The 17500-nt window shown below is 44.5% G+C and overlaps 1 protein-coding gene across 1 annotated transcript in view; it reads right to left on the bottom strand.

The window, feature by feature from the left end:
• klhl32 (kelch-like family member 32) overlaps positions 1-17500 on the bottom strand; it is a gene marked incomplete at its 3' end in the record, with an annotated part of 94465 nt that overhangs the window by 16642 nt on the left and 60323 nt on the right. Inside the window, exon 6 of the mRNA XM_084336313.1 lies at positions 2908-3637. Coding sequence (XP_084192439.1) covers positions 2908-3637 — 730 coding nt within the window. The remainder of the gene's footprint in view (positions 1-2907; positions 3638-17500) is intronic.

Below are 17500 nucleotides of genomic sequence, written 5' to 3'. Positions count from 1 at the left end.
GGTGGGATGGGAGAAAAATCGGGAAAAAGGAGGGGAAGAAAGATAAAAAAAAAAACAAAAAAAACCATGGGATCAAGACGTCTTTCAAGATTAAGACCAACTGCAGTATCTTCTCTCTGCAAGCGGTCTGCTTATACGTGTCTCCACACGTGTTCACATGAGTGTGTGTGTGTGTACGTACTGTACATGCGTGTGTGTGTATGTGTGTATGTGTACGTACGTGCGTGTGTGTGTGTGTTAGTTAGAGAAACAGAAACAGAGAGTGTGTTAGTTAGAGAAACAGAAACAGAGAGTGTGTGTGTTAGAGAAACAGAAACAGAGAGTGTTAGTTAGAGAAACAGAAAGAAAGAGTGTGTGTTAGTTAGAGAAACAGAAAGAGAGAGAGTGTGTGTTAGTTAGAGAAACAGAAAGAGAGAGAGTGTTAGTTAGAGAAACAGAAAGAGAGAGAGTGTTAGTTAGAGAAACGGAAAGAGAGTGTGTTAGTTAGAGAAACAGAAAGAGAGAGTGTGTGTTAGTTAGAGAAACAGAAAGAGAGAGAGAGTGTGTGTTAGTTAGATAAACATAAAGAGAGAGAGAGTGTGTGTGTGTGTTAGTTAGAGAAACAGAAAGAGAGAGAGTGTATTAGTTAGAGAAACAGGTACATGCCTAAGTAAATGGAAGATTGCTCCACATCTAGGGACCTGGGGGTATGTATTTCCAGTGTCAGAAATATTGTGTCTGTTACTAGGCTTGAGTAAATTGTAATGAAGAAAAGGAGAATATAAATTATGATTTATGATTTTTGCATCTTTGATCAAAAATGTATACGGGTAGGAGAAAATGCTCACTGAGCTCATTCACCACCTTATTGAGATCATGTGTACAAAAAATCTAAGCAAATGAACCGCGGGAAGATGATTAAACAGAAGGATTTGTAGATACAGTAATTAATGATAATCGATTTTAATTATAAATTCATATTTGACCTTGAACTTGACCTTGACCTTATTATGGCCAAATCATACATCTATGGATATGGAAAATGCTCCTCTTTCCAATGGTAGGGTTGAATCTGGATTTAGTCATTTCCTTGCGGTTTTTACGATAATTAGCATTTTCTGATAAATTAGTATTTCCGATAAATCGTATAAAACATCGGTAAAAATGAAAATATACACTTTGACTACTGTTTTTGATAGGGTTATGGTCTTCACTCTTGGCTACAAAAAAATATATTTAAAAACATTGACCTCTTAACATCCAAGGGCCCACATGTGGACGATTCTTTGCCGACCTCTAGTGGCTCGGGTGTGCATTTCTTTTAATACAATATATAGATAGAATTAAAGCCCTATTTATTGCCTGTCGATTGCCCTTTCAGGTGACAAAATCCGTTCAGCGGTTCTCGAGTTACATACCGATATGTGAGGTGTGCCCCAAAGTACGCAAAAGTACACATTACCACCCCCGACTCCCGGGGTTCTAGCTCCGTCAATCATTTGGCGATCTCGAAAATCCTTGCACAGGGTTGTAGCCAATGAGTGTGGCTTTCTGGGGATCTAATACGGTCTCTATTGATCGATTTATGATAAGGAAAGGCAGGCTTAACAGGTTAGAGAAACAGAAAGAGAGAGAGAGTGTGTTAGTTAGAGAAACAGAAAGAGAGAGTGCGTGTTAGTTAGAGAAACAGAAAGAGAAAGAAAGAGTGTGTTAGTTAGAGAAACAGAAAAAGAGAGAGAGGGTGTTAGTTAGAGAAACCGAAAGAGAGAGAGTGTGTGTTAGTTAGAGAAACAGAAAGAGAGAGAGTGTGTTAGTTAGAGAAACAAAGAGAGAGTGTGTGTTAGTTAGATAAACAGAAAGAGAGAGAGAGTGTGTTAGTTAGAGAAACAGAAAGAGAGAGAGTGTGTGTTAGTTAGAGAAACAGAAAGAGAGAGAGTGTTAGTTAGAGAAACAGTTAGTTAGATAAACAGAAAGAGAGAGAGAGTGTGTTAGTTAGAGAAACAGTTAGTTAGAGAAACAGAAAGAGAGAGAGTGTGTTAGTTAGAGAAACAGAAAGGGAGAGAGAGTGCGGCTGGGTGGCGCAGCGGACATTGCGCTCGTCACCAACACAAGAGACACCGGTCTCGAATCCGGCTGTCAGCGTTGCCTCCGGCTTGGGCCGGCCGTCATACTGACTCAGTTGGCCGAGTCAGCGGGAGGGGAGTCGATGGGTGGTAGTCTGGTCGTTGTAAACAGCGACTTCTACAGGTCGGTCAGGGCGCCTGCACAGCAAAGACAGGAAATGGCGGGGGCAGTGTGAGCCTCCCACACGTTACACCTCGCCAATGAGAGTCCGCGCTGGCAGGTGAAAAGAAGTGACTGGCTGCCTCCACATGTATCGGAGGGCTTCTATCCTCCCTACGACCGGCCAGTGGGGGGCACATGCGAACAACGATCAGGACAGGGGAGGGAGAATTGGCACGAGAGGAAATTGGGATGGGAGAAACATCACAGAAAAAGGAGGATAAAAAGTAGGTCAAAAAGAAAGAAAGAGAGTTAGAGAAACAGAAAAAGAGAGAGAGAGAGAGAGAGAGTGTGTTAGTTAAAGAAACAGAAAGAGAGAGTGTGTTAGTTAGAGAAACAGAAAGAGAGAGAGAGTGTGTTAGTTAGAGAAACAGAAAAAGAGAGTGTGTGTTAGTTAGAGAAACAGAAAGAGAGAGAGAGAGAGTGTGTGTTAGTTAGAGAAACAGAAAGAGAGAGAGTGTGTTAGTTAGAGAAACAGAAAGAGAGAGAGTGTGTTAGTTAGAGAAACAGAAAGAGAGAGAGTGTGTTAGTTAGAGAAACAGAGAGAGAGAGAGTGTGTTAGTTAGAGAAACAGAAAGAGAGAGAGAGAGAGTGTGTGTGTGTGTGTGTACACAGTACATCTTAAGCCCCGCCCTCCTTGAGTACCTGAGACCCAGAGCAGGTCGTCGGCGACACAGCCGGCGTGGCAGGAGAGCGAGCGGTCAAACGACTGGACGAAGGTCCACTTGTTCCTCTTGGGACAGTAGCGCTCCACGGACGGCAGCACCTGCCTCAGCTCGTTCCTGCCCCCCACGGCGTACAGGTACTGGCCCAGCGCCCCCAGGACGAAGTGCTCCCTGCAGGCCTTCATGGGGGCGATCTCGGTCCAGCGGTTCCCCCGGGGGTCATAGCGGCACGCCGTCCTGACCGCGCACGTCCTCCCCGTGGTGGCGTGTTCCACCTCCCCGCCCGCCACGAACAGGAAGTTCCCCATGACGGCCACGCAGTGGTGGCTGCGTCCGGCGGGCATGGGCGCCAGCTCGCTCCAGTTGGAGCCGCCCGCCACGCGCACGTGCTCCTGGGCGGCCGGGTTGAAGTAGCGCAGCTCCCGGACCCGGCTCACCTCCCGCTTGCGCCCGCCTGCCATGTAGAGGGTCAGCGACTGGAAGCGCGGCTCGGTGCGGGCCGACTGGCGGAGGGGCTGTGCGAAGGTGGCGTGGTGGTAGTCCAGGGCCTCCTCCACCAGCGCGGCCGCCGTGGGGCTGGACCGGACCAGCGGGTGGCTGCTGGCCATGTGGTGCAGGGTGGGGGAGTCCATCAGGCCGTAGCGCACGTGCTGCAACAGGTCCTCCGTGTGCTGGTAGCGGCAGTCGTGCTCCAGCCACCGCACCACCAGCTGCAGGACGAGGGGGCGGAGGTGGAGAGAGGAGAGGAAGAGGGAGGAGAAGCAAAGGTAAGAGGAGAGAGACGACGGTAGGGGAGCCGGAGAGAGAGGGGGAGGGGGGTAAAGAGCAAAGGGAAGTAAGGAATGCCAAAGGAGGGAAGGAAGTGGGCAGGGTGAGAGAAGAGAAGAGAGGAGAGGAGAGGAGAGGAGAGGAGAGGAGAGGAGAGAAGAGAAGAGAAGAGAAGAGAAGAGAAGAGAAGAGAAGAGAAGAGAAGAGAAGAGAAGAGAAGAGAAGAGAAGAGAAGAGAAGAGAAGATGAGATGAGGGGAATAGAGGAGAGAAGAGAGGAGAGGAGAGAAGATAAGAGGGTGAGAAAAGCAGGATGGAGGACTCCTAGTGGTTCTTATTAGTATTCTAAACACCTCCAGACCAGTATGGCAGATCAAGACAAGTGAGGCATTGCATGTGCGTACACTCACACACACAGAAGCATGCATACACACACACACACACACACACACACACACACACACACACACACACAAACACGCACACGCACACACACACATTAGCATCATTCAACGCGGTCTGTGTGCACTGTGAATATCCACAGGCACGTTCCTTTGTTGCAGGCAGGCAGGCAGGCAGGCACGCAGGCAGGCAGAGTTTGAAGGGAGGTGATTTAATTGAACTTGAGAGCGATGGGAGGTTGTTTGGCTGCGTGGAGGTGTGAATGTGGGCGAGATGACTGGAGATCACTGATACCATTATCAGGGAAACAAAGTGTTTTTTAACACAATCAGAACAGAGACAGAGAACCTATTACAGCAGTGAACAGGACATGATACACTGGGAACTGTGTACACTGGCAACGGAGATGGGCAAAGTTGTCTTCAGCAATGAGTGAGTGAGTGAGTGAGTGAGTTTGCGCATGCTCCCATGCGCACGCCCGTATTCCGATCCGTACAATAATAATCACAGGGGTATATATTGTCATTTGAAACAAGTTACCAATGCATTGTCCCGTGGGATTATGCCCCCCGCTGCTAAATTAATTAGTATCCCCCTCAGTCTCTCTCTATCTCTCTCTGTGCCAGTCACAGACTGTGTGGATGACTGTCACTCAACGTGCTTATGGACGGAGCCAGGCCAACACAGCCTGAAATCCAAAGTGAGAAAAATTTGGCTTTTGAGTACTTGATCAGAAATATAAAACAATGAATGTTTTTTAATAAAAGCTTACAGATGTGTTCAATAGACTCACAAGAATTGTGTAAAGTTGCCCAAATAGTGCTAGGAATGCTGTCGCTCCATTAAAGGTAAAAAAGGTCAAGTGACAAAATCTCCCTGTTGGTTAAATAATAGCAGTGTTGGTCAGATTAAGATAATCTGTAGAGCTGCTGAATGAAAATGGAGGAAAATCAAGCTCACAGTCCACTGTGATTTATATAAAGAAGCAATGACTGCCTATAACAAAGAAATACGAGTAGCAAGAAAGGACTATTTTTCTAAGATTATCACAGAGAATGCTGGAAACTCTACATCGACCAGCTACTCAACACCGCCCCCACCCCTCCACAGCCATCTCCATCAAAATGTGAATAACTAGCATTATTCTTCTACAAAATAACTTAAATTAGAGCAAGCATTAGTCCTGAATCTCCTGATACAAACATGGAACCATCAGCAAACCCTGCAAAAAAGTAACCATAGGAAAATTTGCTGAGTCAACTGAGCTTTAAAAAACTGTCATGGAATGTAACTCCTCCACTTCCTGTATTGACCCTATACCCACAGCTTTTTTACGCAAATATTCGAGAGTATTTCAAGTCATGTCGTAAATATTATAAATACATCGCTTCTATTTCCCAGATGCATTCAAAACAGCCGTCGTAAGACCCTTACCTTAAAGAAACCCAAACTAGACAGTAATGTACTAACCAACTATAGGCCAATATCCAACCTCCCATTCATCAGCAAGATACTTGAAACAAAATTCTCAATACAAATAAACTCATTTCTCAAAGAAAACAACATCATGGAGGAATTTCAATTTCAGAACTCACCACAGCACTGAAACTGCTCTTACTAAAATAATTTGTGACCTCAGAATAAACTCAGATACAAATAAAGTCTCAATTCTCGTCCTATTTTCTCAAGCTAAATGAGGATAAGACAGAAGTTCTCATAGTGGGGTCTAGTGAGCATAGAGAATCGATAATAAGTAGACTGGGTAACCTGAATGTATAAAATAACACTGCAGTAAAGAACCTGGGGGTTATTATTGATTCTGAATTGAATTTCAATACACACATTAATCATGTTACGAAGATTGCTTTCTTTCATCTTAGAAATATTGCGCGAATTAGAGCCTATCTGTCCCTGGACGATGCAAAAACGCTGATCCACGCTTTTGTTTTCTCTCGGCTTGATTATCGTAATGCACTTTTTTTCTGGCCTGCCAAAGAAAACAACTGACAGATTACAACTTGTCCAAAATGCGGCAGCCAGAATTTTAACTAGAACTAAGATGAGGGAACATATTACTCCAGTTTTAGCTTCACTGCATTGGCTCCCAGTTGTTTTTAGGATTGATTTAAAAATTCTCTTGCTTGTTTTTAAAGCTCTTAACTCATTGGACGCCACTCACGAATAAAGTTGGGTTAACTCTGCGACGCTTGAGCACCAAACCCGAGAAAAGTCGGGTTTTCTATCATTATTTCTTTTATTCGATATTCCCATTCATAATCCATCGAGGGAGCCTGTGTTATCATTGGGAATGAGTCTGAGATCGCAAACGTCCAATACCGCCGCCTGCCGCCTTGCGGCCGGTATTGCACATCATTTGAAACTATCTGGCTTGGGCTGTGCGTCGATCTAAAAAGTCCGGGCCGGGTTTTCCTTGTCGGGCAGGACAAGCGTTTATAACGCATTGATTGAGGAGAATCAAGCACTCATGTTCTCTGGTGGATTATGTTGGCAACACGATCGACATCAATACTTGGAATGGCGATCAGATAATTTGAATATTCTTTTTGGAGTACATCCTAGTCAAGGTAAGGGCTATATGGTATCAATCTTGCGTTGATCCAAGAATCTATTCACTGCGATCCGAGTGTATGTGTGTAATGTGTGTGTGTAACGTATTCCATTGGTGACGATCAAAGCATAGAAAAACTACCCCCCCCCCACCCTTTCATGCATTCATGATAAAACATAACACCGATAATATAGCATTGATTTCAGATTGATTGTTGATACAGGCGAGAAACGCAACGGTTTTTAGTGAAATGCACGTATTGCTGCATAGCGTAGTTTTCTGGGATTAGACAGGATTACTCTAAAACTATACTCATATTCACCACGGTATAAAACGGGAATGTATGGATGAAAATAGTTTTTCTTTTTCACAAATTGAACGATAGATACTCGATGTCAAATGGGCAATAGTATTATATCCATAACTATGATATATAATATAGTTTTAACCCTGCAAACACCGCCATGTATTCCTATACTTTAAAGTGGTGGCCTTCTTACCACACGGTACACAGCGCCATCTGACACTGATTGAGTTAATGGTCTGGCACTGTCCTACCTCTGCGACTGCCTACTTAGATATGTTCCAGACTGCCCCCTCGGGTCCTCCAGTGCAGGGGTTCCCAAACTTTTCAGGCCGCGACCCAAAAATAACGGTGTCAGAGAGCCGCAACCCCCACTATTATAGGAGGTAAAAAATAATAAAAAAAATAAAATAAAAAATCGCGGGACGAATATACGTACCGTTACACCCCTAGTTTCCATAGTTACGCAGATGACACACAATTGTACATCTCAAATGATCACACGGCTATTAACTCCATTTCCTGTCTCTTAGCAATAAACAAAAGGATGACAAACAACTTCCTAAAATTAAACGAGGACAAAACAGAAATCCTACTAGTCGTTCCTGTAACAAAAAGATAAATGTTACAGAGCAATATGGGGCAACATACTCCTTGGATCAAACCCGAAGTTACAAGTCTTGGTGTTATAATAGACTCAGACCTAAGCTTTGAATCACACATCAACAAGGTGACAAAAACATAATTCTTCCACCTTAGAAACATAGCTAAGGTATGGCCATTTATAAATCAAAAGGATGCTGAAAAATGGATCCATGCCAGAACAGTCTACTTGGAACAGTCTACCTGAACAGCTCTGGAACAGTCTAATTGTAACAGTCTACCTGAATAGCTCTGGAACAGTCTACTTGGAACAGTCTACCTGAATAGCTCTGGAACAGTCTACTTGGAACAGTCTACCTTAACTCAATCAGCCCCAGACCCGAGGATAGTCGGGTTATCTCGCCAACTATTCAGCGCCAGACCAGAGTATAGTCGGGTTTTCATCGTTATTTCTTTTATTCAATATTTCTATTCATTACAGGCACCCGGACGTCAGGGTTAAGATGGGGATTCATCCTGAGATCGCCAAAGTGCAATACCGGCCACCTCCTGCCAGGTGGCAGTATCGAGCACCCTTTGAAACCTTATATCTTGCCCTGTGTTACGCTCAAATGTCTCCGGGCGCAGTTTTCTTGGTCAGTCGAGTCTAGCGTTTCACTTGATGGCATTGAGACGCATCCAATGCCCCCGATGCATCTGTTGTGGTGGATTATGTTGGCGACACGATGGACACCAATACTGGGACTCGCGATCAGACAATTGGAATATTCTTTTTGGGGTACCTCCTAGTGAAGGTAAGGACTATATGACATCAATCCTGCTTTGATCCAACCATGATTTCACATCGATCGCAATGTATGTGTGTAACGTTACTCCACAACGTATGCCGTTGGTGAGGATCAAAGCATTAAAAAAATGACCCCACCCCCCCTTTCATGCATTCATGATGAAACATAATACCTATTATATACATTTGATTTGGAAATAGTAGCGTGTCCAGGCGAGAAACGCCCATGCTTTTAGTGAAATTCACGTATATTGCTGTTTTCTGGGATTAACCAGGATCACTCTAAAACTATACTTATATACGCGAACGTATGGATGAAAAAATCTATTCTTTTTCACATATTGAACGATAGATAGTTGATGTCAAATGGGCCATAGTATTGTATCCATAGCTATAATATAGAATATAGTTATAGCCCTGCAAACACCGCCACTTATTCCTATCTCTTAGAGCGTTGGCATGGTAGGAACAAAAGATGCTCAAGTCTGTGGCGTCCAAAGAGTTAACAGCTCTGGAACAGTCTACATTAACAGCTCTGGAACAGTCTACCTTACCAGCTCTGGAACAGTCTACTGTAGCTGAACAGCTCTGGAACAGTCTACTGTAGCTGAACAGCTCTGGAACAGTCTACTGTAGCTGAACAGCTCTGGAACAGTCTACTGTAGCTGAACAGCTCTGGAACAGTCTACTGTAGCTGAACAGCTCTGGAACAGTCTACTGTAGCTGAACAGCTCTGGAACAGTCTACTGTAGCTGAACAGCTCTGGAACAGTCTACATTAACAGCTCTGGAACAGTCTACCTTACCAGCTCTGGAACAGTCTACATTAACAGCTGAGGACAACGTCAGACTCCAATCTCCGCTGCTCGGCCAAAAACTGCTCTTGCTGGAAAACTTTTGCAACAATAGACGTCATATCACAGTGTAGTTATTGGCAGGATCCGTTTTAAACAAATCACTGACTAATCAGATCAGCTATAGGTAAGCATCACACCGCCACGCTGCCTCTCCCTCTGAGACACTCAGCACCTCCTCTCACTAGCGTCCTCAGGGAAACCCCTGAAGGCTACGTGCTATATATCAAAAGACAAGCCATAGCAGATAGATGTATCCATGCAGACACTGTGTGGAGTATCTTGGTAAACCAACCCCAGTGCTAAAATATGTCAACACACAGCGAGCTGTAGGTTCAGTTCACTGTTCTGTCTTGTAGTATCTGTGGCTCTCCTTCCTCCACCCTCTCCATCCCTCCACCCTCTCCATCCCTCCACCCTATCCACCCTCTCCATCCCTCCATCCTCCTCCTCATCCTCACTGTTCTGTCTTGTAGTATCTGTGGCTCTCCTTCCTCCACCCTCTGCACCCCCTCCATCCCTCCATCCTCCTCCTCACATCTCTGAAGTGGCAGTGTGAGTGGTGGTGTGTGCTTGCATCTGTGTGTGTGTGTGTGTGTGTGTGTGTGTGTGTGTGTGTGTGTGTGTGTGTGTGTGTGTGTGTGTGTGTGTGTGTGTGTGTGTGTGTGTGTGTGTGTGTGTGTGTGCGCGCATGTGTCTGTGTGTCTGTGTGTGGGTGTGTGTGTGTGTGTGTGTGTGCGCGTGTGCGCATGTGTCTGTGTGTGTGCGTGTGGGTGTGTGTGTCTGTGTGTGTGTGTGTGTGTGTGTGTGTGTGTGTGTGTGTGTGTGTGTGTGTGTGTGTGTGTGTGTGTGTGTGTGTGTGTGTGTGCGCTACGCTGGCTGACTGTGAAGGTCATGCTGCATCACACAACTTCCTCAGGGCACAGAATAAATCAACTCCTCCCTCTCCTCTGCACAGAGAGCAAGGGAGAGAGCGAGGGAGAGAAAGAGAGAGTGTGTGTACGTGTGTATATATGTGTGTGTGTGTGTGTGTGTGTGTGTGTGTGTGTGTGTGTGTGTGTGTGTGTGTGTGTGTGTGTGTGTGTGTGTGTGTGAAATAGAGAGAAAAAGAGAGAGAGAGAGAGAGAGAGAGAGAGAGAGAGAGAGAGAGAGAGAGAGAGAGAGAGAGAGAGAGAGCAAGCAAAAGTGCAAGTGAGAGAGGGAGATAGAGAGAGAGAGAGAGAGAGAGAGAGAGAGAGAGAGAGAGAGAGAGAGAGAGAGAGAGAGAGGGCAGGGTGCAGCAGCAGCAAGCCAGAGAAAAGGAGAAAAACAAAGCGGTAGAAGACGTGGCTTCCGGAGTGGGAGACTCAGGGAGACTCAGGGAGACTCAGCGTGACGATGATTGGCGGCCAAACCATATCGGCCCGGTGTTTGGCACGTGCACGTTTTTTTTTTTTTTCTTTCTTTTGTATTATATATTTTTTTCTTCCCCCCGTTTCGGACGGCGGCCCCTCACTTGCGTCTCGCTTCCGTCTGACGCCCAAATTAACCTTCTGGGCGCGAGAGAAGGAGGCCCGGAGCAGCCTAATCAGAGGCTGATTACGGCAGCCGAGGCCGGCTAAAGGGTCAGGGTAATTGTGCCATCAGAGGCCTGATTGTTTTCAATCAGCCCGGCTGCTGGAGTGACAGCTGGGGGATTGAGGCCTTGATGGAGCTGCGGCTGCATAATCAGAGAGAGAGAGAGGGGGGGGGGGGGGGGGGGGGGGGCTGATTGGTTCAAATGAACAGTCAAAACGGCAGACCACCAACCCCCCCCCCCCCCCCCCCCCCCCACCCCGCACACTCTGCCACCACACTCCCCTACTTCTACACCTCTTCCGACACCTCATTGTGCACACACACACATACACGCACACACATGCACACATACATACACGCACACACACGCACACACATGTACACACACGCACACACCGCATGCACACACACACACACACACACACACACACACACACACACACACACACACACACACACAAAGAAGCCAGAGCTGGCCTGTCTTGTGTTTCCTCATTAATATAAACACAAACAGTGACTTTTAGATGCACAGAGAGCTGTTTGACTTGCTAACCGGCCGGTGGCTCAGATGGAATGCTTTTTTATTTTATTTTACATGATAAAAATGACATTTTACATTTCTATGCTGCTATCTATCCTCCATGTTAATATATTTATATGCTTCATATATCCTCTATGTTGCTATATTTCAATGCGTCATGCTATCTATCCTCTATGTTAATGTATGTCGTCTATGCTTCATATCTATCCTCTATGCTAACATATTTATATGCTTCATGTTATCTAGCAGTGCTTGATCACATTTCTAGTTGCTATGCGTTATCCCATGGTTTAGTCTAGTTGCTGTGTGTTACCACATGATTTAATCTAGTTGCTATGCGTTACCACATTGTTTAGTCTAGTTAAAACTCTTGACTTGACTTGCTATGCGTTACCACATGATTTAGTCTAGTTGCTATGCGTTAACTTACCACATGGTTTAGTCTAGTTGCTATGCGTTACCACATGGTTTAGTCTAGTTGCTATGTGTTATCACCTTGTTTAGTCTAGTTGCTATGTGTTATCACCTTGTTTAGTCTAGTTGCTATGTGTTTCCACATTGTTTAGTCTAGTTGCTATGTGTTACCACGTTGTTTAGTCTAGTTGCTATGTGTTACCACGTTGTTTAGTCTAGTTGCTATGTGTTACCACGTTGTTAAGTCTAGTTGCTATGTGTTACCACGTTGTTTAGTCTAGTTGCTGTGTGTTACCATGTTGTTAAGTCTAGTTGCTATGTGTTACCACGTTGTTAAGTCTAGTTGCTATGTGTTACCATGTTGTTTAGTCTAGTTGCTATGTGTTACCACGTTGTTTAGTCTAGTTGCTATGTGTTACCATGTTGTTTAGTCTAGTTGCTGTGTGTTACCACGTTGTTTAGTCTAGTTGATTCAAGATTCAAGAGTTTTAATTGTCACGGCATACAGGTATACAATGAAATGCGGCTGGTCTTGCCCGCGACGATGTGCAATACAGTGGTACAACATATAATAGAATCCAATAAAATATAGTGGTACAACATATTAATAGAATCCAATAAAACAGTGCAATAAACAGGTACATGGTGTGCCATCTCGGTATCTGTACATTAGTATTTACAGAGTGTGTAAATGATGTGTGTTACCATGTTGTTAAGTCTAGTTGCTATGTGTTACCACGTTGTTAAGTCTAGTTGCTATGTGTTACCATGTTGTTTAGTCTAGTTGCTATGTGTTATCACCTTGTTTAGTCTAGTTGCTATGTGTTTCCACATTGTTTAGTCTAGTTGCTATGTGTTACCACGTTGTTTAGTCTAGTTGCTATGTGTTACCACGTTGTTTAGTCTAGTTGCTATGTGTTACCACGTTGTTAAGTCTAGTTGCTATGTGTTACCATGTTGTTTAGTCTAGTTGCTGTGTGTTACCATGTTGTTAAGTCTAGTTGCTATGTGTTACCACGTTGTTAAGTCTAGTTGCTATGTGTTACCATGTTGTTTAGTCTAGTTGCTATGTGTTACCACATTGTTTAGTCTAGTTGCTATGTGTTACCATGTTGTTTAGTCTAGTTGCTGTGTGTTACCACGTTGTTTAGTCTAGTTGATTCAAGATTCAAGATTCAAGAGTTTTAATTGTCACGGCATACAGGTATACAATGAAATGCGGCTGGTCTTGCCCGCGACGATGTGCAATACAGTGGTACAACATATAATAGAATCCAATAAAATATAGTGGTACAACATATTAATAGAATCCAATAAAACAGTGCAATAAACAGGTACATGGTGTGCCATCTCGGTATCTGTACATTAGTATTTACAGAGTGTGTAAATGATGTGTGTTACCATGTTGTTAAGTCTAGTTGCTATGTGTTACCACGTTGTTTAGTCTAGTTGCTATGTGTTACCACGTTGTTTAGTCTAGTTGCTGTGTGTTACCACGTTGTTTAGTCTAGTTGCTGTGTGTTACCATGTTGTTAAGTCTAGTTGCTGTGTGTTACCACGTTGTTAAGTCTAGTTGCTATGTGTTACCATGTTGTTTAGTCTAGTTGCTATGTGTTACCATGTTGTTAAGTCTAGTTGATGTGTGTTACCACGTTGTTTAGTCTAGTTGCTATGTGTTACCATGTTGTTTAGTCTAGTTGCTATGTGTTACCATGTTGTTAAGTCTAGTTGCTATGTGTTACCATGTTGTTTAGTCTAGTTGCTATGTGTTACCATGTTGTTAAGTCTAGTTGCTGTGTGTTACAACGTTGTTTAGTCTAGTTGCTATGTGTTACCATGTTGTTTAGTCTAGTTGCTATGTGTTACCACGTTGTTAAGTCTAGTTGCTGTGTGTTACCACGTTGTTAAGTCTAGTTGCTATGTGTTACCACGTTGTTAAGTCTAGTTGCTGTGTGTTACCTTACCACGTTGTGCTCAATGGAGATTTCAGTAGCAGGATTCTGGATGTGCAGCATGTAGCTTGGATTACGTTTCGGATCGCAGATTTCACCATGCAATAAGGGGATTTATCATCAGCCAATGGACATATCGATCTACCAGATGGCGATTGATAACGGGGAAATGCTCAGGGGGATCAGCCCGGACCACGGTAAGATCTTTTTCACGTAAATTACAGCCCGATCGGGCATTGTTTTGATAGCCATCCAGGCGATCGGCCTATGTGGCTAGTTAGACGAACACGGTTATTGGTAATCAATTATAATAAACGACGTCCGTCCGTCCCCCCCCCCCCCCCCTTTCATGCATACATGCTTTGGGAGCGTGCCAATCATATGAAGTTTGAGTTATTTCTGTAGCATCTGTAAAACCGAAATGCCATTGGATATAACGTTAGCAGCTATTAGCCCTATTTATACAACGGCATGCAAATTTCTCGATTCTGATTGGCCATTCACACGTCTTTATTGGTAACAATCCACGGTCCTGGGCTCAGGACCCGCCCACAACCAAATCACATAACCCTCCCCGGCTCACTCCGGGAGAAAACAGGATCGCGGAGAACAAATGGTTATGTTGAAAGCACCATAACGACTAAATATGAAGCGATTCTGTCAAGGGGAATGTGTTAGTATTTTAAACAATGTTGGATGATGTAATTGATGGGTCTTGACTCAATCTAGAACAAAAGAAAAATCGCGGATTGATTGATAGATTAATTGATTGATTTAAATTTCTTCCTTCCTACTTTCCGACTGCAGCGTTCTCTCTCACACTGTCCGACGCTGGCGTACCCACAAACACACACATACACACACACACACACACACACACACACACACACACACACACATACACACACACACACACACACGCACACACACACTGTGACACACACACACACACACACACACGCACACACACACACACACACTCCTGTCTGCAACAGCGGGGGAGTCAGACTGAGAGAGAAGCAGCGCTGTTTTAAGTGAGCATGGTCTATTGAATTGATTGATTGGTTGATTGCTAATTTTATTACTGTACCCCTGGTTTCCAACTGGTTAAGTTTAGGCTAAAAGAAATAAATAAAAAAATAGGGCGAAGAAAACGTTTTTTTCCTATAGGGCAAAGAAAACGTTTTAATAAATTTTCAATCAATCATTCCAATAATACACAGTTGGATGTGTTAGTTGGTTGGATGCACTTCAAGCTGCTTCCACATGAGGCAACTTCTCTCAATCATTCCAATAATACACAGTTGGATGTGTTAGTTTGGTTGGATGCACTTCAAGCTGCTTCCACATGGAGTTGTGGGAACTACTTTTTCTGGCGGATGGTTTTTTCAATAAATCTTCGATTAATGTGTGTTTATTGTATAGAAATAAGGTTGGATGAATCTGGCAGTTGTATAAAAGCTTTACACCACGTGCAGTCGTGATTTGTGACCAATAAACCATGCCTAGGGGGGTCTAACGACCCTCGGCTGCGCCTCGGGCCTAACAACCACCCCTAGGCATGGTTTATTGGTCACAAACCACTCCTGCGTGTGATGTAATGCTTAAATCTAGCCTTCCAGAAAATATACTAGTCCCAAATCCCGTATTATATTATATTCCCGCTTATATTCACGGCGCTATAAAATGAGAACCTATTGATGATTTTTTTTTCTTTAAGCCATTTTGAAGGGACGGTTTATGGACTCAATTGACAATGAGAATGGACAGATAGCAATACTATAAAGTATAGATTTAGCTGTACAAACAGACCCACGTTTGTTTACATTCCCCGGTCCTCTTGACATTAATTAGACTCATCCCAATGGCCCCGAATGTGTTAATGATGCTGCTCAGTTCAGTTATTACATAAACAGTTGTGGTTGTTGTTGTTGTTGTTGATGGTGCTGCTGCTCAGTTTAGTTATTACATAAACAGTTGTTGTTGTTGTTGTTGTTGTTGTTGTTGTTATTGTTGTTGTTGTTGTTGTTGTTGCTGCTCAGTTCAGTTATTATGATAAAACAGCATACACCGACTATCCAATGGATTTCTGTACATTTCAGGCTATGGATAATAAACATATGCAAACCTACCAGTAGGCTACTGTGCCTATGAGGACAACAAATATGAACGTGGACCGGGTCATTTGATTAATCTTACTTGGTGTGAGAGAGGAGACTTTTTTTTTTGGATCCACTTTTTCTCCTCCTGTTTTTCTGTGTTTTCCTCCCATCCCAATTTTGTCGTCATGCCAATTCCCCCCTCCCCTTCCTGGTCGTTGCTTGCATGTGCCCCCCACTGGTCGGTCTAGGGAGCCCTGAAGTCTATCAGATACTACCTCCGAGACATAGGAGACAGCCAGCAGCATCTTTTCACCTGCCAGCACGGACTCTCTCTTTTTTTATTTTTTTTTTCACCTGATTTTCTATGCTTTTTCTCCCCATCCCAATTTAGTCGTTATGCCAATTCCCCCCCTCCCCTACCTGGTCGTTGTGCGCATGTTCCCCCTACTGGTCGGTACAAGGGAACCCTGAAGTCTACCACATGCTTCCTCCGACACAGCGGAGACAGCCAGCGGCTCTCTTTTCACCTGGCAGCGAGGACTCTCATTGGTGAAGTGTAACGCGTGGGAAGTCACGCTGCCTTCACCATTTCCTGCCTTTCGCTGAGCAGGTGCCCAGACCAGATTACCACCCACGACTTCCCTCCCGCTAACTCAGCCAAACGAGTTAGTATGACGATCGGCCCAAGCCGCAGGCAATGCTGACTCCGGGAGTCGAGACCGCAGCCTCTTGCATTGGTGACGAGCACAATCTCCGCTACGCCACCCGACCGCCCTATTTTCTGTGAAGTTTAAGTAAACAACTAATGATGATAATTAGACCTCAGCTCTCTGTCCATGGTGCTGAAATATGCATCAGAATAGAGTAAATAGGATGCAAAGCGATTTCACTGCTCTGTGTAAACATTAGGAATTGTAAAGTGAGAGAGACGGATTTGTATTGTTGTGTTAAGATCTGTGGATTTATTATCTATGTTCTCAAAATGTATTTGCATTGTGGATAGAGTCTTCTTATGTGAATGTATGTGAATTATAAATAATTCCGTTACACATGGAATCATTCCTTTGGTCTCTGCCCCTAGTTGTGCCACACCTTGGCTTCTGCTGAAATCATGCCACTGATTGCAGCCACAAGTTACTTCCTGTGTAAAAAGCAGTCCTCATCACAAGCAGCTGGCTAAGCTAAGTTAGCTGTAGCTTTTTTTTTATCTACTTTTTCTCCCATTTTCAATTTTTCTCCCATCCCAATTTCGTATCGTCCAATTCTACCCTCCCCTGTCTCGAACGCTGTTAGGCCATGCCTCCCACAAGCCGGCTGCAATGTGGACGAAGCCTTACATCACGTGTCCCCTCCGGTACTTGAGGAAGCAGCAGTCGCATCTTTTCACCTGCACAGCGCGATCTCTCAGCGTCGGGGGTCGCCCCCATCGCTTCCTGATTCTGCTGCGCAGGCGCACCAACCGACCTGTAGGAGTCGCTGTCCACAACGTCCGATCCCCACCCATCAGCTTCCCACCCCCTAATACTGCCAATTGTATTAGTATGAACGACCAGCCAAGCTGATAGCAATGCGGAGAGCTGGGCTCGAACCCAGCGTCTTCTGCATTGGTGGTGAGCGCCTTGCCCACTGCACCACCTAGCCGCCCCAGTTAGCTGTAGCTTTGAGGTTAACATTATCAAAGACTAGGTTTGGATTAACTCGACTCATAATGATAAGCCAACC

Source organism: Notolepis coatsorum (assembly GCF_963971535.1).
Source record: "Notolepis coatsorum genome assembly, chromosome: 19".
NCBI classification, from domain to species: Eukaryota; Metazoa; Chordata; class Actinopteri; order Aulopiformes; family Paralepididae; genus Notolepis; species Notolepis coatsorum.
This window is presented reverse-complemented; position numbering and strand designations above follow the sequence as displayed.